At 25.3% G+C, this 26,142-nt stretch overlaps 1 protein-coding gene across 1 annotated transcript; it reads left to right on the top strand.

Moving 5' to 3' along the window:
- Positions 1–4,290: 4,290 nt before the first annotated feature.
- LOC145844117 (peptidyl-prolyl cis-trans isomerase H-like) lies at positions 4,291–25,247 on the top strand. The gene is made up of 6 exons (XM_082951473.1): positions 4,291–4,362; positions 7,798–7,886; positions 14,903–14,990; positions 16,414–16,509; positions 16,837–16,924; positions 25,024–25,247. Exons 1-6 carry the CDS (start codon positions 4,309–4,311, stop codon positions 25,134–25,136), a joined length of 528 nt encoding a protein of 175 aa, XP_082807599.1. The 5' UTR covers positions 4,291–4,308; the 3' UTR covers positions 25,137–25,247.
- Positions 25,248–26,142: the final 895 nt, after the last annotated feature.

Here is a 26,142-nt window from a genome sequence, read left to right as displayed (position 1 = left end):
TTCAAAAAGTTATTTAAGCTTCGTGAATTTTTATTAAACCTATAAAATTTTGTCCATTTATACCAAAGCTTCCTATTTTCTATAGTGGAAAAAAACGCCCCTTTATAATCAACTCTGGCTATTAGGGGGCGTTAATTAATACGGTAGGGATAAAGTAAATATATAAATAACCATTAAAAGGGCGATATCTAATAAATAAGGGCGGTTGTTTCTAAGTTTATACCAAAGAGGTGTTATTGACTATAATTTAAAAAAAAACGGTTTAAATAAACAATTAGTTTAACTTAAATTTATACAAATGTACTTAAATTAACAAAAAAAGACAAATTTATAAGACAATTTTGAATAAAAATTATTTCGGCAATACGTTAAACTGTATTAAAAAGGTGTATGACTCGAGTTGATAATTTTAAGGTTTTTTCGTACACAAGGCAAGTTCTTTGAACCTATAATTTTAAGCGCTTTTAATGTCATCAATAAACAGTATATGATTAATGTAAAAATTCACAAATGTACAGAGAACAATGTGAACAAACATGAAGAAATATTTTGTTATCGTATTTAACAATTGTATTTAAAAATATTTATAACAGCAAGCATCACTATTTCAAATGTAAAATCAACAATTATAAAAAAACTGCTGCTTTTTTAGCTTTAGAGTTGTTTATAAAAACAGCTTATAACTTTTGAACATTTAAAATCTTTAAATTATTTTTTTTTCTAACATAATATCAGTTACATTAAAAAAAAAAAATTTCTTAAAATAATCATCTTCAAGCTGAAACAACTTAAATTAATTTAATGTCTAAAATCTTAAATTTTGTTAGAGAAAAGACTTTAGTTCTTTTTTTAAATTGTTCATTAACTAAAATGTATATTCACATTTTCTCAAAAATGTTTACAAAACCATGAACTTATTTTACAAATCTTTCTAATCTTTAATCCAGAAGTTTTAAGAAATTTTTTTAATTGAGATATATAACAAAAAACAACAAGAAATATTTTAAAGTATAAACATTTAAAACTAATTGTTACTGTATAGGTTTCGTAAATAATGCTAAAGAGAAATAAAAGCTTGTATATTTTTGTTTTAATAATTTCTAGTAGTATAAAAGGGGAATTTATTGTTTTAAAAAATGTTGTACAAGCTTGATATTACCTTAGTAGATTTTAAAGTCTTTTTTTAATAAAATTTTTGTATTAATATAGTTTTATTACTTCTATATTTTTGGGTTAGGGATAAGGGTATAGGAGATTATAAATAAAAGTATATACTGAAAAAACTTTGCTGACTCAGCATTTGCAAGTTTGCAGTTTTACTTGCAAGCTTTTCAAGCTACCCCCTTAAAACTACTTGCTAAAATGTAGGTAATTAATCCAATAATATTAATTTAAATTAGACTAGGATTGGGTATCATTTGTAATTAGCAAGCCAGATTTACTAGATAACAGGTTTTTGTGTGACTGAATGATTAAAAAAATTGTTAAAAATCTTTGAAAGCAACTATCATTTAATTCTTTTTGTAGGACAATTGTTCAGGGTTGCCACTCGGTCAGGAAAAGTCAGGAAATCAGGAAAAGTCACGAAAAATTAAAAAAAATGACAAAAGTCAGGAAAAAACGGGGGGTTTTGAAAAAAAGTCAGGAAAAGTCAGGAAATTTGATAAAATTAAAAAAAAAGGTCAGATTTTGTCAGTTAAAATTTACAAAACTCCTTGTTTTCCAAAGCTTTCAAATGGTAAAAATTAATTAAAAGTCCTTTAAAGTCAGAAAAAAATTTCAAAATTTTCCTATAAATTTACAAATATATTTAATTTTATTTCCAATGCCTTCACCTGGTATAAATTAGTAAAATATACTTTACTAAACTGCAAAAATTTCTAATAACATTTGAACAAGTACCCTACTTGAACAAGCATATTTTGTAAGCTTTTTAGTATTAATGATCTGTAGCAAGGAAATCTGATTGTTACTTCCATAGTGAAACTGTGATATATACACAAAAATTTATCTAGCATTATTTTAGAATCAAAGTGTTTTTTGTTTAAGTAAATAATTGAGTTTTTATAACTAAGTTGTTAGTTTAGTATTTTATGTAACAAGTTAATGTGTATACTTTACTTCTTTATAATTTTTTCAAAGTTGTTTAAATTTATAAAATAACTTATAAGAGAGGTATATGCCAAGATTAAGTTTACTTATTATTTGTATTTTTTGTAGAGTAACTTAAGTTTTTAAAGTAAATAAGAGTATATTTATTTGTTACAAATTTTATACTAAATGATAAGAGGAAATATTTTATAAATGAAAGTAAAAATAAATGAGTGCCAAAAGAAAAGAAATGAAGCCCACAAGTTGTGGCTTGATTTAAAGAAAAGATTCTCTTCAACAAGTGTAGGGGAAGCAGATGAGAGCGATTTAAATAAAATGAGGCAAATGATTTTAACTGCTAAGAAAATGAAGCAGAATGCAGTTCAGATGAAGGAAACCATATCTTCATTAGTTGAAGAGTTAATAAATAAACGGAGAAAATAAATTTTAGTACATACATTTAAAAAAACAGTATTTGATTAAATTCTTTTTTATTTTAATGTTTTAACTGTAAAAGTTCATTATTGTTTTAAGGTTTGAGTTTTGAAAGTTCCTTATTGATTAAAGGTTTTAATTGTAAAAGTTCCTTATATGTCGTTTCGTTTATTTAGATACATTTATGCTAGGAAATTCTAAAAAAATGTGTTCTTTATTGTTTTAAGATTTCAACTGTAAAAATTTGTTATTGTTTTAAGATTTTAGTTGTGAAAGTTCGTTATTAATTCAAGGTTTTGATTGTAAAAGTTCCTTATATGTCGTTTGTTAATCTAGATACATTTATGCTAGGAAATGCTAAAAAATTGTGTCTTTTTTTAGACAAGCTGTGTTTATAAGGTAATAATACAAGTGTTTTGCTAATAGAGCTGTTTATTACAAACATCAACCATACAAAGATGGTTTAAGTGATGTACTGGAAGTTTGATGATACAATTCAGCAAAAACTGTTGTTTTTAACCTGTATTAAAATTAGATTGAAAGCTTTGTATAGTTTCAAAAGTTAGATTATGTATTTTAGAATAAATTTAATTTAGAGTTTGATTTAAAAAAGTCAGGAAAATTTTGATAAAAAGTCAGGATAAAGTCAGGAAAAGTCAGGAAATTTTTCTCAGCTTGATCAGTGGCAACCATGATTGTTGTTCAGTACTTAAAAAGAACCATATTTTTACTTAATTAACATAAAATATAGTTATGAAAACTTTTATTTTTTTTATTAAAGCCCCTTTTAAATAAAATTATTTAGTAATTTTAAGTCAATCCATTCATAGTTATGATGTCAAAGCAAATGTAGTTCTAGTTATATGTTTGCTTTGAAAAAGGTAAAAAAACATCAGAAAATACTCACTCTCCCCTCTGCAACGATAAACATTTTCTGAAGGTAAAAAAAAACTATACTTTTAACTGTTTGTAGAAGTTTTACTGTATATTTAAGAATTTAATTATTTGTATTTTATCAAAATATTTATAAAATTTAAGATTATTATTCAATTCAGTTAATAAAGATTTTTTTACTCAACTTAGGATCTTGTTTGATTTATTTCAAGAGAGTGAAACATTGTTTTTACAATAAAACTTATAAAATTGAATTGATTAATTCCCTTATTATTAGGTCAAGAATTTTTATTGTGATCTTTTATTGTGATCAAGTTAAAAGTACACCATATTACAATTTTATAACAAATTAACATCATTTAGTTTTTTTTTGTTTTTAGTTTCTATGTACCTGCTTTAGAATCATATGTCTCTCTTAAAAAATATATACTAAATAATTACAATTTAATTAATGAATTGAATAAGCTTATATAGCAAGGGTTTTCCATAGACTTTTCATTTTATAATATTTAATTGTTTATTGAATGATAAAAAAAAATGCTCAAAAGGTTTGGTCCAAGGCCTAGTGTACTAAAAACCTTTCGGTTATCAAGTCATACACCAGAACACTTTGTTTGTCATATCATACTTTTGTTGAAAACAATTTTCAATTTTCTAGACAACATTTTAGTAGTGTTCTGTGATTGGCTTATCAAAAGATTAATAAAGTTTAAATTGAAAATTATTTTTTTATGACAAACAAATAGTAGATTTGTTATAAATCGATTGATAAACGCTTGGTTGCCCCTTAGGCTAGTCAAATCTAGTTGCAAATTTATAAAAATTGTAGGCTAAGTTGTATGTTATTTGAATAATCTTTTAACTTATTTTAGAAAATAATAAATAATAATGGCTGATTCTAAACGACCAATTGTTTTCATGGATATCACTGTTGGAGGAACGGTTTGTTTTTATATTTTATATTATAATTGTTAGGTATTAAAGTTTTAAACTAATAATCAAAAAAAAAATTAAATCTTTGTAAATTTATTTTTGTCATATATAAAAGTTCAATAATTCTTTTTTTATGTTTTTGTTAAGTATCTTAGTTTTTACTTTATACCTTCATTTTAATTTGTTAACAGTTTCAGAATATAAAAGTTATTTGTACTTTTTTTCACAAGTTTTATACTATTTTTGCTTCTTTCTACTGTTTGTAACAATCTTAAGGGCATAGGGGGGTAAAACATTTTTTCACAATTCTTATTTTATATAGTTTTTAAAAAGCTACAAGATGCTTTTTACAGATTTTAAAAATTCAAAATAGTTTTTGAGATACAGCCGGTCAAACTAGGAGGCAACAATAAAACATTATTTCAATAAAAATTTATCTTCTCCTACGATAACTACCTCAAAATTTCAGAAAGTGTTCCTTGATATATTTAGAAAATTCTGTCGGAGAGAATTAAAAAATTAAAAACTAAAAAAGAAAAGTTTTATATAAAATATAAACAAAAAAAAGTTTTTTTTTTGTTTTTTTGTTATAAAATTTTTATTTTTTAATTTTTTTTAAACTTTGTTTTGACAGAATTTTTAATTATTGCAAGAAACATTTCCTAAAAATTTGAGGTAGTTATCTCAAAAAACGTAGGAGGAGATAGATTTTTAGTGGTTTCTAGTTATTTGCCGTTTTAGTTTGCGCCTCCCATAAGGAACCTATAGTTGCCTCTGACTTTGACCGGCTATATATCAAAAATTATTTTGAGTTTTTTTAATCTGTAAAAAGCATCTTGTAGCTTAGTAAAAACCATATAAAATAAGATCAAGTTGTGAAAAAAGTGTTAACCCTATGCCCTTAATACAATATGATAAATTATCTTATTTAATAAAACAGTTCAATTTTTAAATTAATTGAGTTTAGTTTTTAAAATAAATTCTTTTGAAAGATAATATATAATTTGATACAAAACAGTGAGCAACATAACCTTAAAGAGTTTTATTTTTATACTATATTTAATTTTAGCTTTAGGTTTTTTCTTTTTTGTTATTGAAATATTTTCCACTTTTGATAGAAAAACAGTTTTTAAATTTTGCTAGTAATAGTTATAATTAGTTATCATATATAATAAACCTTGACACTGTTTTTGAAGTCTGCTTGTTTTAATTTATCTTTAGACTGTCTTTTTTTTTGTTCTTGAAGTTTATTAATTTACTATCAAAAAAGTATTTTCAACAATTGTTGTTTAAACAAGCTTTTCTCTTAGTTTTAGGAAATTTTTGTTTGTTTACAAAGTTTCTGAAGGAGCTGTATTTGCTCTATTTGGCAACCATAAAACTAAACAGCGTTTCTATTTAGTTGAAGACATTAAATTAAAATTTGAAACAACACTTGCATCAGTTTATTTTTTACACACACTCTCTCTTTTACTCTTATAGTTTGATTTTAATGTTTAAAAAATGTTTACACCTCTTGGGGGCTAAGATGGCTTTTCAATTTTGTTTCATAAATAAGGAGATTTTTCTTTAACTTAGAAAAACATAACTATTGATTTTTAAAGCTAACAAGCAATTCAAACCATATAAAGAGTTCTGGTTGAAGAGCAAAAAAATGTCTTAATTTTTTTATAGGTAATTTTGAAACTTACTCTCTTTATTATGTACTTTACATGTACTGCAAGGGGTGCGAGAACAAATAAAATATTTTAGAGGTGCAGGGCATCAAAAAGGTTGAGAACTACTGGTTTATAAGTTGGGTGATTCAAAAGCTTTTTTTTTCTTAGTTTTATTAAACTTTATAAATACCATATAGCTTTTTTACTGAGTTACCAGTGTATCTATTGTATGCTATTGTGTCAATTAGCAGTTTAAGTTTTTTTTTTTTTTTGGTTTATCTTTTTGGTGTTTTGCATATTTTCTAACTATTTTGTTCATTGTAAATTACAATTTAAAATATTTTTTTTATTTTAATTCACACAAAGTCATGTGGAGCTCTACATTTTGCTTCAATTGACATATTTGTTTTCCTCTGCTTATGAAAGTTTTCATTATACCAGTTAATTTTTTTTTCTATGTCATATTTTAAACACTATTTTTTATTTACTTTTACTATTTTAAAGGTTGTTTGTTTTCTAATTTCATAAGCTATGTATTTAAATCTAAATATACATAATACTTAGTTTTGTTGTTTTTTGTTTTATTCTTAGGTTTATCATAATACCGATTGTATACAGAAAAAAAAACATCTTTAATGGCTTATTAGAGTAATAACTTATCAATGTAAAGCAATTATTTAATCAAACTAAGATACAATTAAAAGAAACAAAATGCTTAATGGTATAATTAAACTAAGAAATTTAATTAGGGTTGCTACACTTTCAGGGAAACTCAAGGAATTTTCAAATTAATGAAAATCTCAAAGAAAATTAGGGAATTTTGATTTTTTCTAAAAGTTTCATGGAAGTTTTAAGATTATTAAAAAAATCTCAGGGACATTTTTTTAGACCTAGAATTAGATTTAGTTAATCCAGTTTCAATATTTTGTTCAAAAATTTTTTTTTTTTTTTTAATTTACTTATTTAAATATTTTTTAGCCTTGCGGCTAGTTCTTTAATTTTCTTAGAATTAACATTGTAGTTTTTTTTAATTTATTTTTAATAATTTTTTTGAAAGTTTTTAAGGATTTGAAAAAAAAACTCAAGGAAGTTTAAGGTTACTCAGGAAAGTTTCTTGTCACTCAGGGATGATTTTTTGACTCAAAGAGTAGAAACCCTGTTTAATACCAAATTATTTTTGTTATCAATTGTTGAACAAGAAAAAGTTGATTGTAAATAATTTTTATTTAATCAAATTAACCATTTTGTGCGTTTTAATTTAATTAAAATAATTTACCAAGTTTTTTTATTTCTTGATGATCTAACAAAGAAATTATCACTAAACTATATTTAAACTTCCTAAGCAAAGCCATAGCTTGTTTTTTATTTAAATTTTACAAAGGCAAATCACAACGTAAACTTTAGTACTTGAAAACCCTAACTAAAATGTTGAGGTATAAGGGAAATTTCTGTGATTTACTCTACATTTTTAGATACATAAGTATTTCAATTTAATATAAATGAAATCAAAAGTATGTACCTATTATTTTTGTTCAATATAGCTAAAATTATAAAAAAACTTTATTATTAAGCTCTCAAAATAAATGAACAAGTTTTTTTTGTATTGTATAAGTAATTTAATACTCATATCTGTATAGCGTTTTTAATTACATGAAGTGTTCAATAGTAAGCAAAAGGAAAGTTAAAAAATTATTAAAACTCTAATTGATTTTTTTTAGTAGCATTTTTGTTGCGATTATTTGTTATACTTTGGTTTGTGTAGAGTTTTATGTTTACTATTTTATAGGAAATAGGAAGAATCAAAATGGAGCTTTTTAGTGATATTGTTCCAAAAACAGCGGAAAATTTCCGCCAGTTTTGTACTGGAGAATACAAGTATGTTTTTGTATTTAAAAAGATATTAAAAACTATAAATTTTGTTACTTTTTCATTATACTGCTTTTAATAACTTTTTAAGTTCTAATATTAAATTACTCAATAAAATCTGAGCATAATTATATTTTTAGTTGCAGTGGTACTACTATTACTTAATTATTAATATTTTTTGTTTTTGTATTTTACTAATGATGTTTATTATGTGTAATATATTTCTTACTTAACAAATATAATAAATATATTTGTAAAAGCAATTTTTATCATACTTAACTAAATCAGTCTGTCTTAAATAGTTTAATCTTTAAAATAGTGTGCACTTTACAAAATTTTGCTATATTTATTTATTTTAGTAATATTTCTCCTATAAAAAGTTGTTTGTTTTAAATTTTTATATGCTTTGAAGTCTATAAGGTAAAATTGTTATAATTGTAGTTTTGTCAAAAATAAAAGCAAATTTATTTACTTCGCCCGTTTTATTTTTTGATCAAACCAGATCAGCACAGTTTTTAGTTTTTATAAGTTTTGAAAATCTTTGCATTAGTATAAACAGAACTAACATTTTTAATAGATTTTATTTTTTAGTCTTACACTCAAAAACAATAGCATACAGATTCTAATATGCATGTTTATAACAAAAAACTTTTTTCTAATTTGTATTCAAACTGAGGGTTTTCATTGCAGATCATTCAAAACCGCTCGTTGGACACTTTTTGTTTGCTTATTTATATAGACACAATGTTAAGTATTAGAAATAAAGTTTGAAATTTTGATTATTAATACTTTTGTTTTATTTTAACAACTTTTGATTACAAAAAAAAATCGAATACTTAGATTTTATCTTTCTTCTAATTTTAAACTAAGTCCTTTGTAAACGAACTAACTTTGATACTCTTTTAGCATAATGGCATAATTAAAGATATAATTAATAAACCTATCGAAAATATAAAAGAAACATGTGCATATATTTATATTCAAATAAGCTTTAACAAAAATTTATATTTAGTTGAGCTGAAAAAATTCTAACTTTTCCGAATTAAAATAATAATATTGATTTGCTTAATAAGTTAAGTAGTTTATATATCTTTATTAATAAAAATATAAAAAGTGTGGTATACGTAAGTAAGAAAATTATTAGTTTCGAATTTAAATAAAAATTGATGACTCAGACAAAATTTTTCAAGTTTTTTATTAACTACCCTTTATATATTAAAATTTTTTCAGAAGTTAAAGCATAGACAGTGTTTTTAGTACTGTTTAAAAACTATTTTACTTCGTTCTATTATAGGAAGGTTTTTAAACGTATTTATATACCATTTGCAAATTATTATTAACATATTACTCATTTTATTTTATATTTTATTTCACAAAGCTTTTCAAAACTATACTAGTTTCATTTTCAAGTGATAAATATTAAATGAATTAAAAAAAAATTTTGGTTAGTAAACAATTTAAAAATATAAGTTTAAATTATGACGTATGAATAAATTCAAATAAATACAAACTTTAAAGTTCAGCAAGTTAAACTTAAGTAAATTGTTATTAATTTTGCTTTTCCATTAAATGTTATTTGCGTATTTAACTTATGTCGCTCTTCCTCAATCAATATTGATTCCAGGTTGTAGAATTCGCTTTGTTTACATCGTCTCAAAACTTTAAAGTTTTGAACTATGTCAGAGTTTTGACAGTGTGTGCAATTAAAAAGAAGTTCCATTAAATGGAAAAGCTAAATTTTAACAGTTTATTAATCAACATTTCTTTACTTTAGTTTTACTTGCTAAATCTCTAAGGTTTGTATTTATTTGAATTTATTTATACGTCATAATTTAAACTTATATTTTTAAACTGTTTACTAACCATTTTTTTTTCAAATTCAATTAAAATTTATCACTTGAAAATGAAACTAGTATAGTTTTGAAAAGCCTTATGAAATAAAATGTAAAATAAGTTGCAAGTATTATATAAATATTTTACTTCGGTTTTATGTTTAAAAAAAAAACTATTTGTGCAAATAACGATAGTTTAGTTTTATTTTTTTATTTTCTCCAAAAATATATAATATATTATAAATTATTATATGGCATGGTACACCAAATTTTTATACAACTACTTTTTTTAATGAAGGTTTTTTTTTTCTTTTCAGGTTATACTTTGTAAAATTCATTTATCTAACTTTAACAGCCCTTACACTTTAATAAGACTGTATTTTTATGACCCTCAAACCATTCATTTATTAATATAATATAGCTAAGTCAAAAAGAACTTTTACTGTTTACCAGTAGTTTATTCTTGTGTTACAGTTTGATTTTTTTGTAAAATAAAACAGGTCTTTATTTAAAATTTAAATATTCAAACTGTTCAGCTGTTTTATATACTTGTTTAATTTATAATTTAGCTGATAACCAGAACATATCTTTGGTTATTAAATTTTTTCAGGGTTGCCAAACCAGGAATTTGATAAATTTAGAAAAACCCTGGAACTTTGGAAAAAAATCACCAAAAAGTCTGGAATTTTTAACAAAAATTACTTTAAAACCTGAAAACTTAGAATTCTAAACAACTTTTACACTTTAAGTATTAAAATTTCGATTTGACACAAAAAAATCTATGGTACAGATAAAAAATCATGTCATTATACTATTTAATACAGTTTTTACATTAAACTTGATTTTAAACTAAGAATAGACCCTAAAACGTGTAATTAAAAAAACCTGGAGAAAACATTTGGAAACCCTGTTTTTTGTGAATAAGAAAATTTATTAACTAAAAAGCTTTCATTAGGGTTTCAACTGCCAAGGTAGGTCAATGAACTTAATTAATTTTTATATAAGTAGTTTTAAAAAATGTTTATATGATTATCAAGGACATTTTTTGATATGGATTCTCTTTATAAAAGGGTCAAAAAAAATTTCAGATATTTATAAATATTTTGCTTTACTGTAAAAGTATGATACAAATATGGTAAATAACATTTAGTAGTTGCCTATGAAAGAAGTCTTCAACTTTTTTGGAAGCTGTGCTTACTAAATTACTAGAAAATAAGTTCTGTGCACACTAGACTAAATAATAATAATGGAAACATAATGTTTTTATGCTTTTAGTATCTTAAGACCATAGGAGTCACCTTTATGAAAAATAAAAAAGCAAAAAAGACTATTTCACTAAAAATACATCTTGATATTTAATTCTGAGCAATTTTTTCAAAAAAAAATCTTGACTTAATATTAGGGTAGTCACTTCACCTAGAAACAGGAACTGGTCTAAATTGCACGAGGGGACTTTTTTGCACAAAGCCAAATTTGCACGAGGGCACAAAATTGCACGAGGGAACAAAATTGCACAAAGACAATTTTGCACCAAGGGTCAATTTTGCACAAGAGTAAAAGAAATACCAAAAAAATAACTTTATAACAAAAAAAAAATACTGACTGAGGGTAAGGGTTAGGGGTAACAGTGATAGTAAAAAAAAAATTAATAATAAAAATTATAAAAAAAACAAAATTTACCAAAAATTAAAAAAACTTACCAACTGAGTTACCCTCGGTAAGCGTTAGGGGTAACAGTGATAGAAAAAAGTTAACCCGTGCGAAAGTGACTCTTCGTCCAATTTTATCCCCTTGTGCAAAAGTATCTTTGTGCACTTGTGCAATTTTGTACGCTCGTGCAATTTAGACAGCTACCCCCTAGAAACACCTAGAATTTTAAACTTGTTTAAAAAAATAAGTTGAAACTACAAATTTCGAAAAAAAATTACATTAAGCTATGAAGTTTAGAGCATAAACAACTACTATTTACAACAAACCATTTCTATATTATTTAGAGTTTGAATATTTTAAAACATATTCAAAGTACCATTACATTATTTTTTTAGCAATTTTGTACTATTAAAACTAACTTTTACCTTAGATTTAATTTAGACTTTTCATTAATTTACACTGAAAGTTAACAAGAAAAATTCAAGTTGGAAAAACCTGTAATAAATTTCTAAAAAACTAATTTATAAATGATGTGTTAAAGTCTGTAAATTTATGTTCTATTTATGTTTTTTAAATATTGTAATAAAAAAATACTCTGATTTTGGTTTTCAATTAAAATACTCTTTGCACTGTAACATATTTTCTATGCACACTTCGGTGAACTGGTCTGTGCATGGTGAGCCATTGAAGTTTAGCTAAGTAATATTTTTCAGCTTGGAAGTCATATAAAAAACAGCGCAAAACAATTTGTTTGAAATTTTAACACCTCTTAATAGAACAAATTTATTGTAACTTGTTTTTCATAAGTTTTATTTTTTATATAATTTTATCTGTGCAAATTTTATAGAATTTGCTGTTTACAGTTTTTACAGCTCTTACTTGAAAAACTTTCTATAAGTACTATTCTCACAGTTCTATTTTTGAACAAGGTTTATCACTTTATTACTCTTTTGGTGTAAATGTTTTGCGAATTGTTTTTAATGTAGGAACTCCTAAAGATAATCTTTGTTTTTCTTTAGACTGAAACTAACAAGTGTTTTTCCTTAAAATTGCCATCCAATATTGCGTTAGTTTTTTTTTGCCCCAATTGGGCGCACAATTATTGAAACTCAAACAATTCAAACTCTTTAAAACAAGTTTGAAGGACAACAACTTGAAAAATGACATATATTTAATAAATGTAACAAGAAGTTGTTGGTGTATTTAAAACCTGCAAACCTTTTTTTTAGGCAAAATGATGAATATTTTTTGAGATATGGATAAACTACGTTCTAAATATAAAAAAATTTAGTATTTTTAATTTTTTTGTTTTTTTTTTTACTATCATTATCTTAAAATAAAACCTATCTTCTACTTTAAATAAGTATTAGTTTTTAATTGTGTCCTTTAATTTTTTTTTTGATTTGAATTGTCATGTAACCGTCTTAATGAACCACAAGGTTAATTGAAGCAGTCTGTTTTTGCATGATAGTTAAATAAGAATTTTTAGTTATCTTTTTTGAAATGTTTTCAAACATATGTATGACTTGAATTGGCAAAATTTAAATTTCCACTACAAGTATTTATTAAAACAGACACAATTGTTATTTCTCAACTAGGTTGATATTAGTTCTTACTAACCTATTGTCAATGCAACACCTGTTATTACAATACACTTGTGTGGAAGTTTTATTCGTTTAGTAAATGATGCTTCATCTAAATCGGCATTGTAAGAACTACTAAGAGGAATATCAGGCATTTCTTGACTTACTATCGCTGAAGAGAAAAATAGTTTTGAGATTTTCTTGCATACGTTAAGCTTTCGTTTTTCGAATCTACTGATGTTCGCTTTGTCTATAAATAACTACTCTTTAGTTTTCATGCTTTGAAATAGTCAGTTTGATGATGTTTTTAGTTAGAAAAGGTTCTCGAAGCCTTTTTCTATTGATATTTTAGTATTTTTAGAGTTTTTTTTCTAAATCTATTCTATTGCCTTCGTTATCTTTGACTAATAAATTATGATGCCCTATTAGCTTCTTCAAGTCATGTTTAAATTCTGTGAACTCTTTCAGATAAATACCAGACTTTTTTTTAATGAACTGTCACTTCTATATAAACAAGTTTAATAGCTTCAAGTTTTCAAAGATAATTGTACTTTCCCCATTTTTTCAGCAGTACTTTTTTTTCCTATTTGACTTGAAACAAATTAGTACTAGCAAGTAAGTTCTGCAGTCAGTTATATTCAAATAGGATGGTCCTGGTGACTTACCATACAGTTATTATGTATTCAGTGTCAAACTTATTTTAAAATAGTTATCATTAGAAGTACAAAATAAAAATCATTAGGAAACCATTTGTAAAAAAAATTAGAAGACAAAAGAATGTTAACAAATTCTAAAAAATTGTCTTTTCTGTGTGATTATTATATAGAGCTTGTCTTTTTTCAGTTTTATCTTTGTTTCTGACAATATAACGTTTATTATTTTATTGTAACTGAGTTCTTAACGTTTAAAAATATTTTCTTAAAAGCTGTAAGAAAAGATAACTTTTAAACAAAATAGTTAACTTTTGCTCTTTAAGTTTGCTGCTTCTATAAGAGAGCTATCTAACTTTTCAACTTCGGCTTTTCTTATCTAAAAAATAAGTGTACTTCAAAAATATTTAGTTTTCAAATAATAGCTTATACAAAATAAAACTAACTTGTTAAAATAAAAGTTCTCTTACTAAATATATCAATCAGGTAAAATTTTCATATGTCTATCGCTCAATTTTCTAACATCTAGGAAGCTAATTTATTGTGCTGGTTTTTTATGATATCCCACGGTAAAAAAATTACCAAACCACTATAGCGATTTTTTAGGGCGAACCGCTTCGTTTACTGGGTACAAGTAAAACCACTATAACACAAACTTAGTTATATTAAAATTAGATAAAATGTATATGTTTAAGAATAGGTTATATTTTTGAAGGTATATATTATTGTTGTGTTACATTCAGAAATTTTTTTAAGTAATTTTTACTTTAGAGAGTTTATTCTATTTGAAGGATAGTTTAATAAACAAAATTAATACAAAGCTATTATGATACTTATGAACCGCTAAGTTATACCATTATACTTATGTTAACAAAGCATAAATATTTTCAGTAAACAAGTTTTTTTAAATATAAAGAAACTTTTAAAACATACAATTACATAACCATAATATAAAAAATTATAGTTTGAAGCTTATTGTTTTTTTTTTTTTTGTATAATTAATCATTGTTACGCTTTGTTTTTGATATTGCTTTCTATTTTAATTATAGTATAAAAAATTAGTAAGATCAGGAATAAAAGTTAATGGCCTGAATACTTGATCAATTATGGACAATTTGGCATGTGAAGCTATTTAAAAATTGCTACAAACCTTTTTTTTCGAGTATATTACGCAAGAAACATAGTTTAAGTTCAATACTTTTTATTCCTATTTTTCACTCAAAACAAATTATTATAATATAAGTATCTTACTGTAAGTTTTAATTTTTAATGTAAATTATATGTAATTCTTAATGATTGTAAATTTTCAGAAAAGACGGAATACCAGTTGGTTACAAAGGCGTTTCATTCCATCGTGTCATCAAAGACTTTATGGTGCAGGGTGGAGATTTTATTCAAGTTTGTAACTAAATCTAATATATTTTGTTTTTTTTTAAGTTTTTGTTGAATTTTTTTTGTTTTTTTAAATATGAAATTACATTGTTATTTTGAAAACTTAAGTGTTATTGATTTTTTTTTGTTACGATAATATTACCACATTGAAATATATACCTTTAAAATTTTATAATTGTTTTTTTAAGAATCTTTGAACTACAAGTAAACTGAACCAGATTATAAAGTTTTTATATACAAAATAGAAAATTAAACTCTAATACTGAATTATTGAAATATCTAAACTGTATTTTTTTTAAATGCTTTGTTATGACATACACCTTTATAAATTTCAATTCAATCTATAAAAGTATAGTAAGTCTAAATATTCAATTATAGAAATATTTAAAAATTAAGATATAAATATCAGGTATATATATATATCAGGGTTTCCCAAAATGGGCCATATGGCCCCCTTTGGAGCTACTACAGAAATATAAGGAGCCAAAGAGGTAGCCGTGAGTATTAAAGGGGTCTATGGCAATAATTTGAAACTTATACTAGATATTCTGAAGTTGATGATAAAAAACAAAAAATAGGTCTCGACGCATTGATGGTATTTTTTCTATAAATCTTATTGAAGGGGGCCACAGCTTTTTTAATTTATTTAAAGGGGGCCTTATGAAAAAAAGTTTGGGAAACTCTGATATATATTTACAACTAAACTTTTATTTATTAAAAACCTTTGTTTATCTTCAAATGTTTCAGATAACAATAGTTAAAATCTCAGTTATAACAGCATTAGTAAGTTTAATATATTTTTTAGAAAAGTTTCCTTTCGTATTCAAAAAAATCTGTACTAACTTTTTTTTTATCAAAAAAATAAATATGAGCGTAAAACATTAAAAAGTTAAAAATATTTAAATATCTTACAAGATATTTGTCTATATATTGAAAGCAATATTTCCTAAAAGTGTCAAGTGTATCTCTCAAATACCTTAGGAGATGTTTTATTTGTGTGATTTCTATATATTTACAATTTTAGTTTTCTCCTCTCATAACAAACCTACCCTACTTTCCTACTTTAACCGGTTATATCTAAAAAATGGTTTGAATATTAATAAACAACTTGTATTTTAAATAAAAATACAAAAAACAATAATAAAATAGGTTAAACATGTGAAACAACCTCACTATGCCCTTAATTATATTATCATCAATTAATCTGTTAATGTGCACAGTACTTTAAGGTTCAAAATTTAAGCTAAACTACTTTGTTATTTTTAATCTGTTAGGTAGCAGACTTTTAAGGTCTGTAAGTGGGTTTCTTAAAATTCTTAAACATCTAAATCAATTTTTCAAACATTGTTATTATACAGTTAAGTTCGTCCATCTTGTAACTTGTTAACAATTGAAGTTAGCATTAGAAAATGTAACAAATTAACAACAGAACGACGGCACAGGACTGACCAGCATCTACGGAGGAACCAAGTTTGCCGATGAAAATTTCATTCAAAAGCACACTGGGCCAGGACTTCTCTCCATGGTTAGATTTGTGAATGTTAAGTTTTTTAATAGCCAAGTAGAAACTCTTAAGCTTAATATTTTTTTGTAAATACGTCTCAGTAAACGAACTGTGCAACAATTTTAAGCTGTATATCGTCGTATTTTTTATTTTATAAGTATTGCCGCGGTTTTTACACATAAAGCTTATCTTTATCTAAATAAGTTTGATACCGTTCTTACTGTAAGTGTATTTATATATTAAATGTCTAGAAGTAGTGTAATATTTCAAACATAATATTGTCTTTCTTTTTAATACTTTGGTTTTATATTTTAATTATAACGTATTTTTTTAAATGTGAAATTGCAGGCAAACAGTGGTAAGCACACGAACGGATGCCAGTTCTTCATCACGTGTTCAAAATGCGACTACTTAGATGGAAAGCACGTTGTATTCGGTTAGCATTTTTTGTGTGGTACAATATCTGAAAAAAAATGTTTAAGGTGTTTTGTACAAGTTTTGTAACTTTTAAAACTTTGTCAGGGTGGTAACATAAATTAAAGTCATACATCATACTTGAAAATATACTTTCTTGAACTTGGCATCAATAAAAAACATCCTAGAACTTTGGTAATCCTTGAGTTCCCAGAAAATATAATTTTTAAGTGTTAAAAATGGTATAAATGTTAATTGTTATTAGAAACGTCTTTTAAATTAATTTTTGTATAATTTTTAAGTTAGCCACATACTCATATAAGCAGACGTCAAAAAAGCAATAAATTTTATTTTTTGTATAAACGGGGAGACGCTCAGTTCCCCATTCAAATCCGAGAAGCGCTTACCAACCAAAGGTAAGGATAAGGGGTAACAGTGATAGTTAAAATAAATAAGAAATAAATAAAGAAAAAAAATGGTGGAAAGTATGAATATACTGTATAAACGGCACTAACTAGTAGTTTTTGTTGGTGATATAAGACGATATAGTTACTTGTACACTGAAATATTTTCAAAATCCTAGTGATTCTGATACCTGCTTAATGTTTAGGCATAATATTTTGAGGATAAGGTGTTTGGTGCAAACATAATGATTGTTATAAAAGTGTTTTTCACTTTCAGGTTTATGTAAGTTAAGTTATTTTTGAAAAGAAATTTTATACGCAATGCAGAATATAGTGATAATAAGAAGTTTTTAATATTATCATCTTTTAAATATAAAATAACATTAAAATTTGTCTAACAATGCCTTTTTTAATAGTTTTTGTTACTTTATTTAAAGAGTTATGAAAATTCACAGAAGCCAACATAAAGCTTTTTGATTGAACCTGATTAGAACTAATGCAGGTAGTTTATTCAGCCAGATTTTTTTGTTTAATATGTTTAGTGTACTTAGATGTATTTCACTAGTTGTTTAAAGTTGTAGTTGGTAATTTTTTTCTTGTCATGTTGCACAGGTCTGTCAATTGTACAACCTTTAGCGAGTTATTTACATCAAGTCACCACCGTTTTATGTTTGATTTTTTTTGCAAGGATAGTTTTTACTCAGCGTACTAATCATAACATTTTCCTATTCCTTTCGTTGCTCACAGAATTTAAGTTATCAACATTAAAATGTTTGATTTTGAAGCTGGCAAACGTTTACTTAGAATGATAGTAATTCATGATAAAACATTTGCAATAATTTTTTCTTGGTGCATTGAAAAAAAAAGTGTTTGATCAAACATGGTTCCATACAACAATCTTGTGAAAAAATCCATTGAGGGTTTTGTAACTCCCATGTTCTTACGTTTTTTTTGTGATACAGATAAAAATAGTCTGTCATTAAAACTCATAATTTTCAATATTTCCACTAGAAGCTTTTTGTTTAGTAAAAATTTTAAAGCGTAATGATTACTTGAACTTGGTGTTTAAAAGTCTCAAAAAGTAGTGGGTTTCATAGAATAGCATAAGCATAAGAAACAAGATAGTCGTTTTCTTGATAAGCCTTAAGTTACTCGTTCCTTTTGTTTTCGTAGAATAAATTTAAAGCAAGTATTTCCTTTAAAAAAAGTATCGGTTCTCGAAGGAAGATACAAGTATAAATGCGGTTGTACAATTGCTTCGATAAAATATACAAAAACATAAAAATTTGTTTTCAAATAAGTTAGTCCATTGCTTTTTTCATAAAAGAAGGAAATATGCCAACCACGAATGAAAGAATACAACTAATTATCTCTGCCATGTTTAGTTTTCTTACTTTGGTTCAATCTTAACAAATATTTCTGTTTAAAAAAAAAGTAATATCAATCTTTTTTAAAGTAGCTCTTATACTTCTTGTGTTTAAAATACAAAATGAAAAAATATCAATAACACTTGAAAAAGTTTAATAAATCTGATTACCACAGATGTTCTTGTGCTAAAACTTTATTTCAACTAACGGCGTTTCACTGCTCTCAAATAAATTTAAGAACAGATCTACGGAGTCTGATTAAATCTGATTAATATATATTATCAAGTATTTCTGTGATCAACAATTATGATTTTCAAAATATTTTTTTTATATCCTTTATTTTTATAACAATATCAAATAATTAAAAAAAAATTATTTAAAAAAAAATATTACTACTTTTAAAAAGATGACTAATTGTTTTTGGTCTGAAAAATCATGGAACTTTTTTTTGTTATAATAATTTTAATAATGTCTTTTAGATATTTTATATTTTTTATCTATATAACTACAAAGTTTAACAAATATACAGGGTTCGTGCGCGTCAGGCTAAGTCAGTCTAAATCAGTTTTTTGAAAAAAGTTGAAAAACGTCAGGCTAAATCAGTTTTTTATTTAAAAATTTGAGAATGTCAGTTTTTCTCAGTTCAAATGCTTGAAAGTTTTTGATAAAAAAAAAAGAGAAATTTCTTTAAGATCAAATTGAGATGTGAATTTGTTTCTAAATAAAGATTTAGTTTTTAAAGACAAAATCAGTCAGTATTTGTAAAAATAAATGCATAAAACCTTTTGTTGAATCTCTAAAATTTTTTTAAGAATCTTCGTTATTTGTTTTGAATACATTGTATACGTCATAATTATGAAATTTAAAAAAAAAACAGTTTAAACATTACAGTTTAGTTCAACAACTTAGCTATTTGTTTGAATTTTAATACTTATTTTAATAATACACAACAATGCACGTCGTTTTATTATAAATCATCTGGTTATAATGTTTTTATAGTGCTTAATTAAATTGAACAACTGTGTTTAATAATATGTATTAAAATTTTACACTAGTATTAGATTAGATATAACACTTATTTTAAAACTTATCACTGAATTTGTTATATAAGGGGCATAAGGGGGGGGGGGGCAATCACCTTTTTCACAATTTAGTCTTATTTTTTTGAGTTGTAACTAAGCTATGAGTTGCTTTTTGTATATTTTTAAAGCTCAAAATATTTTTGAGTTAAAGCTGGTTGAAGTCGGAGACTACAATAGTACTAATCAAGATCCCTCAATACCTAAAATGACTTCTAAAGGGGATTTTCCTTACTTTGAGAAAATGTCAGGCTAAATTGGTCTCAGTCAGGCTAAATGAAAAAAATTTTGCGCACGAACCCTGAACATATGTTTTTCAATTTCTTTACAAAGTTTATAACAAACTTGAAATATGTACGTTTATAAATACATAATAAACCATATAATTAAAGAATTAAAAAGCAAAACTATCTCTTATTCATATTGTTTTTAAAACTTAACTTGAATGATTAAAACATATTGTATTAAAAATTAAGTGTAAATCTATCAACAGTTGTCGCTATATAGCTGAATCGAATAAAGTTGTACTTACATTTAACTTAATAGTTTTTTTTTTAAACTTAATTTTTTTATCAGTTTGCCAGGCTTTCTATAGTCAGTATTTCTTGATATTACTCTACAGCAGGGTTTCCCAAAGTGGGCGATATCGCCCCCCTGGGGGCGATTTTAGTAAGTCGGGGGCGAATTTTAGTAAAGGGGCGAAAGGGGGGGGGGGGCGATAACTAGTAAGGGGGCGAATGGGGGGCGATTTTATAGTTTTGGGCAGTCATAAAATTTTTACTTTTTATTTTACTAATTTTAGCTTGCCAGAAAATATTTGACCCTGAGGTCAATTAAACGTCCCGAAGTGGATTATGGATCCCTTCAAAGCAGATCTTTTTGAAGTAAACGTTGGCTGACAGGAAACTTTCTCAGACTTACAAACTGACCTTGAACTTAAAGTGATTTTTTCCAAAGAACGATATAAAAGCTTTTGGACTCAACAAAAACTAAGGCATTAGTATCCAATCATTTCCATTTAGAAGGAAGTTAGATTGTTGTTTATAGTTTTTCCTTCTAGCTATGTTGTTGAGAAAGCTTTCAGTTCAGTTATCAACATATTGAGCAAAATATATAATCTAGATATTTGTTAAGGAGGTGACTTGAGGCTTTGTTTGACTGATTTAGAGCCAGATATAGAAAAACTTGCAATCAGTCATGAAGCTCATCCTTCACATTAGATTAGACTTCAGTTGCAGACATTATTTTCTGTAAGGTCTTCAATTTTAGTTGATTTTATAAAAGATTTCTTACTTGAGCTCGTTTGTATTGTACTGAAGTAGTCTTTTTATGATAACAATTTTATTAACTTATTTATTCTACAACAGGTTTGCTTAATGCCAAATGAATACTAATTACGGTAGACTTCCTCTTGAGTTCGCACTTTTACTCAAAAAAAAGTGCAAATTTAAAATTTCTTAACTTAAATTAAATAAAGTATATAACTAACTAAGTGTTAATAAAACAAAAACTTTATTATACTTAATAGCTTATATAGATCAATCTTTTTTAATAATCATTTTTTTATGTTTCAGTGGATTTCACGAATATTCATAACAGTATTGCATTAGAATATGTTGAAATTTGCCTTTTGTAAAAAAAATTAAAATGCATTTTTGAGTTAGCACTTTTTGATTTTGTTCAAAGTGCAAATTCAAGTCTACTGTATTTATTGAGTGGTTTTGTTTTGACTTGGTTGATTTTGTAGTTTATATTTGTTGTTTTACATTACACTAAAACTTTTTATAGCATAGTGAATATAATATTTGTTTAAAAGATATTTATTTTTATTTATTTTTATTATTACTTGTTTAGTCTGTATAAGTAAAAAAATCTTGTAAACCAATAAAGTTTTTATTTCAATAAAGATTTTTGGACTTTAAAAAAGTATAGATTGAGGTCTCTATTTCAAATGACTTTAACTATTTCACTAAAAACATTCTTAAAGTCAGTTTTATTTTCTAACTTGATTTATTATTGTTAAAAAACTGTATATTAAGGATTTCAAACTATTAGTACAACTTTTTTTGTTTTATCTTAAATCAAAATATTTTGGCAATTAAGATGTGTTGTTTATTTTAATATTTTAACCCTAGCTTTTAATTTTTCACTATTTTCCTCTGATAAATTATTGTAGGTTGATAGCTAGAAAACAAATTCATTTTTGAACAGAATTAAATAAGCCATCGAAAAGACTGCTACAGTAACAAACCAAAATTTTAATCTAATAAAAATATTTTTAATAGATTACTTTCTGTTCACAAAATTAACTGTAAAACCTTTAATTTTATTTATTTAAACTTAAATAAAAAAATTGTTAGGATAAGGTTTAGTTTTTTAAAAGTTATTCCAAGTCAAATACTGAATCATGGTATTCTACTACAAAACATATAGTTTAAAAATTTAAGTTTTTTTTCTTTTCAACTAACTTGCTTATAATACCTTTGAGCATTGAAATTAATAATTTTTCTGCATTAACAGAAGCTATTGACTAAACCAATTTTCATGAGAGATAATCAACCAGTCGGTCAAACTTCCTAAAAATAGATCAGCAATGATGTTTTAATATTTATTTCATTCTGTGTAAAATAAGCTGTTCATTCTTTTGTAGTTTTTTAATCTATGGTAAAATAGTTTTAGAATATGCCTAGGTTTCAGTTAAGATTTTAGATGGGTAACGTACGGCCCATATCCAGTCAAATTTCAGCCCGCTAATTAACTTAAAAACTACTTGTGTTCAAAACAATAAACTTTAGCTTCTTGATACTTATTACTTTGAAATTCGCTTTCAATTTGGTTTTCAGTTCACAATAGTACTTCCTAGATCGCAATAATAGTAAATCAATTTGTTAAATTTTGCTCGAGATTTTTAATTTTCTTATATCTTAGTTTTTTAAATTATGTAGCCCGCAAGTACATTTTTTTAACAAGTCGACACTAGAAAGGATTTTTTAGTAAAAATGACTTGTTGACTACAAAAGTTGTCCGCAACTAACCTAAAAGTTTCATTAGTTTCAAAACAATTTATATTTAAACAGAATTGATTACAGATTACAAAAGGCTTTTTAATATTTAAGTATTATTATACACTTTCCTGGGCTTATAAGAAAATAACGGTAAATTATTTTTCAAGCCCTTTAAATTACTTTGAACATTTCCCAAAAGAGCGTATATAATATATTCAAGACTAAATGACATTTCGAATACAACTTTTTTGGCTCAAAAGTGCGTATTAAAGGATAAGAAAAAAATTTATAAAAACATGGGGGGCGATTTTTTTCAAATTTCTGAAAAGGGGGCGATTTAGTAAATGAGTTTGGGAAACCCTGCTCTACAGTAATATCGATTCTTAAGTAAAAAACGAATAAAGTTTTACTAAGTTCATTGGCAATGCGACAGTATTTTTAAAACTTGTACTTATCTTGTCGAGCTTTAACCACACTACCAGTTGCTTTTAATGCTTGTTTAAAATTCAAAAAAAAGTGAGGTGCATCGGATCAAAAGTTTGAGAGATCAGTATTATATGACGGATTAAATAAAAAAAATTGTTGATTTATTTTTTCTTCTACAGTTTTTAAGCTATAACATTATTGTGAGGATTTTGTTATCTAAAGTGTTACTTTTAATTAGTAAATATCCTGTTTAAGTCATCAAAAACTTATTCATATTTTCTTGAAAGAATACAGCTTTTTAATATCATACAAAGAACATTTCTTAAAGATTTAAAGTCTATAGCTTTAAAAACATAAGAGAAGATAGATTTTCTATGATTTTTTTAGTTACAAAAACTTTGACAAAAAAAAATATTTCTGTATATTTGCATTGGAAAACTTTGCAAAGCCTGTACCTCAAAAGTTGTTTAAATTGTAAAATATTCTTAAAAAAAGGTTTATATTTAAAGCTTTTAAATAACATTTAACATAAACTCAACAACCTAAGTGCATTTGTTTCAGGTTTTAGAATTACTTAGCTTAGTAAAGGTGGGTAGGTGTCAAATTTGCACGAGCGTACTAAATTGCACGAAGACACTTTTGTAAAAGAGAACATTTTTGCACGGGTTGATTTTTTTTTTTCAGTTTTTTTTTATGCCATCACTGTTACCCCTTACCCTCGGTCGGTGTCTTTTTTTTTTTTTTTGATTAATATATTTGTTTTCATTCATTTTTATTGTTTTTCTTAATAATAATTTTTTTTAGTTGTTTTTTTTTTTAATATCACTATTACCCCTAAACTTTACCCTCGGTCAGTAACTTTTTTTTTTTTTTATTAATTTATCTTTTAGTTTTTAGTTTTTTTTTCTGTTCTTTTTTTACTCTCGTGCAAAAATGACCCTCCGTGCAAAAGTATCTTCGTACAAAATTGACCCTTCGTGCAATTTAGTCCCCTCGTGCAATTTTGATCCGTTCTTAGTAAAAGTATTATGATTATTTTAAAATAAACTATATATCCTAATTTTACAAAAAACTTATACGTTGTAAAAACACAGTTTTGCAAGCAGAAGAATTTTTTATTTTAAAAAGTAACTAATTCCTTTTAAGAATAGTAATAGTTTGAAATAATTAATTTGTATAGCTTCAAAGTTCTGTTAGTTTTAAAGTTATATTAAAACTATAAAAATTTAATTATTTAAATTACTTAGGCCTATAAATGAAGCATTTAAAAAAAATAGGATGGTCATGAAAAGTTTTATTTTAACTTAACTGAATATATGCAAGTACTAAAATTTAATAAATCATTAATTTCGAAAAGTGGCAGCTTTATTCCTATCAAATAATATTGATCTTAATTTTAGCTATGCATTTTTTGTATCATGTTCAATCAATTTATAAATTTCATACTTTCAAGGTTTAAATAAGCATTACTGTCTTAAAACACTAATTAGCTTTTTTATAATTGGTTTAATTGACTTTTTCTTCTAGATATTTTCAAAATTTTTTTAGTAAAAAGATAATTATATTTTTTCGAAATTTCAATAAGTTTTAAATCCACATAAAGAAATCAATAAACTTTAATGTTTGCAAAAAAAAACGGATACAGAAAGATGTATGACTTTCTCTAATTGAAAAACATTTATGATTTGTATCTCAATATATACAACATACAACCAACATTAACAGAATTCACAGGCAAAGTAAAAAAAATCAGTTATATATATGCAGGTGGTTGTAAATTTTTGTACATGAATTTTTTTTTAACTTCATTTTTATGTTTCTAAAGAATTAATATTCTCAGGTAAAGTAATCGGGGAGTCGCTGCTCGTTGTGAGGAAGATCGAAAATGTGCCGGTGGGCGCCAACAACCGGCCTAAAGTTCCGATCGTCGTGTCGCAGTGCGGGGAGCTTTAAAACATCATTGCCACTACTTTCAATGCTGGTAGTGGAGTAGTTGATTTCCAAGCGAACCCGAAACGTTTTGTTTTAAAATAGAAAATTTGTTTTTTATGGTCACAATGATAGAATAAAATAAAAGAGTTTAAAATTAGTCTTTCTTAAAAATTATCACTAAAGTTGTTGGATACTTGTTATGATTAGTTTTGTTTATGATTTTTATATTTTCTCAGTAATTACTAGATTTTAATCTATAATAAACAATGAACTTTACCGCAAGATCAACAACAACAGCATCCGAGGCAATCCTACGACCGATTTCGACCTAATTAGGACACATCAGGCAGGTTGTTGTTGATCTTGCGGTAAGTTCATTGTTTATTATCGATGGCATAAAACATCTCAACTGTGTTGATGAAGGCCGTAATAAATGCTGGCTAGATTTTAATCTAAAATGTTTTATAAACAAATTGGAATGTTTTTATTGGTGCTATATGAAGTATAGAAATTAGGATGAGCATTCCACAAAACCTTCATACTTTTTAGCTCATACTGAATTTGTCAATCAACGTTAAGGTGAAATTTTAAAAAGAAATTTTGTATTAACAATGCAATGGCTGGGACTATTTTTTTGTAATGTTCAAGTAACAGTTCAGCTTGGTTAGAATGTTCACTTTGTGATCTGTCAACATTTTAGAATGATCACTTGAGCTAAATAAAAGCATATTTAAGTGCTTTATAAATAAAAATACAAACTTTTAAACAAAGTTTAAGATGAATTGTACAAATCTACAAGATGTTCGCCATTTTCATCCAATTGTCATCGTGGCGTTTCAGCAGTAATGGTCTTACGTATTAAGTGACTTTTTTACAATTTTTTTGGTGCAAATATAAATATGTCACTATACATTAAACGATATGGAGCCACTTTTATTTAATGTATTTAGCCCTTTACTTGGGTTAATCAAACACTCTAGTATGGTGATTTGCAAATATACCCATATGTCATTATAAATAAATAAAA

This window comes from Thalia democratica, chromosome 9 (assembly GCF_965202585.1).
Source record: "Thalia democratica chromosome 9, ktThaDemo2.hap1.1, whole genome shotgun sequence".
Taxonomy (NCBI): Eukaryota; Metazoa; Chordata; class Thaliacea; order Salpida; family Salpidae; genus Thalia; species Thalia democratica.
The sequence above is the reverse complement of the archived record's forward strand: the minus strand, read 5'-3'. Positions and strand labels throughout refer to the sequence as shown.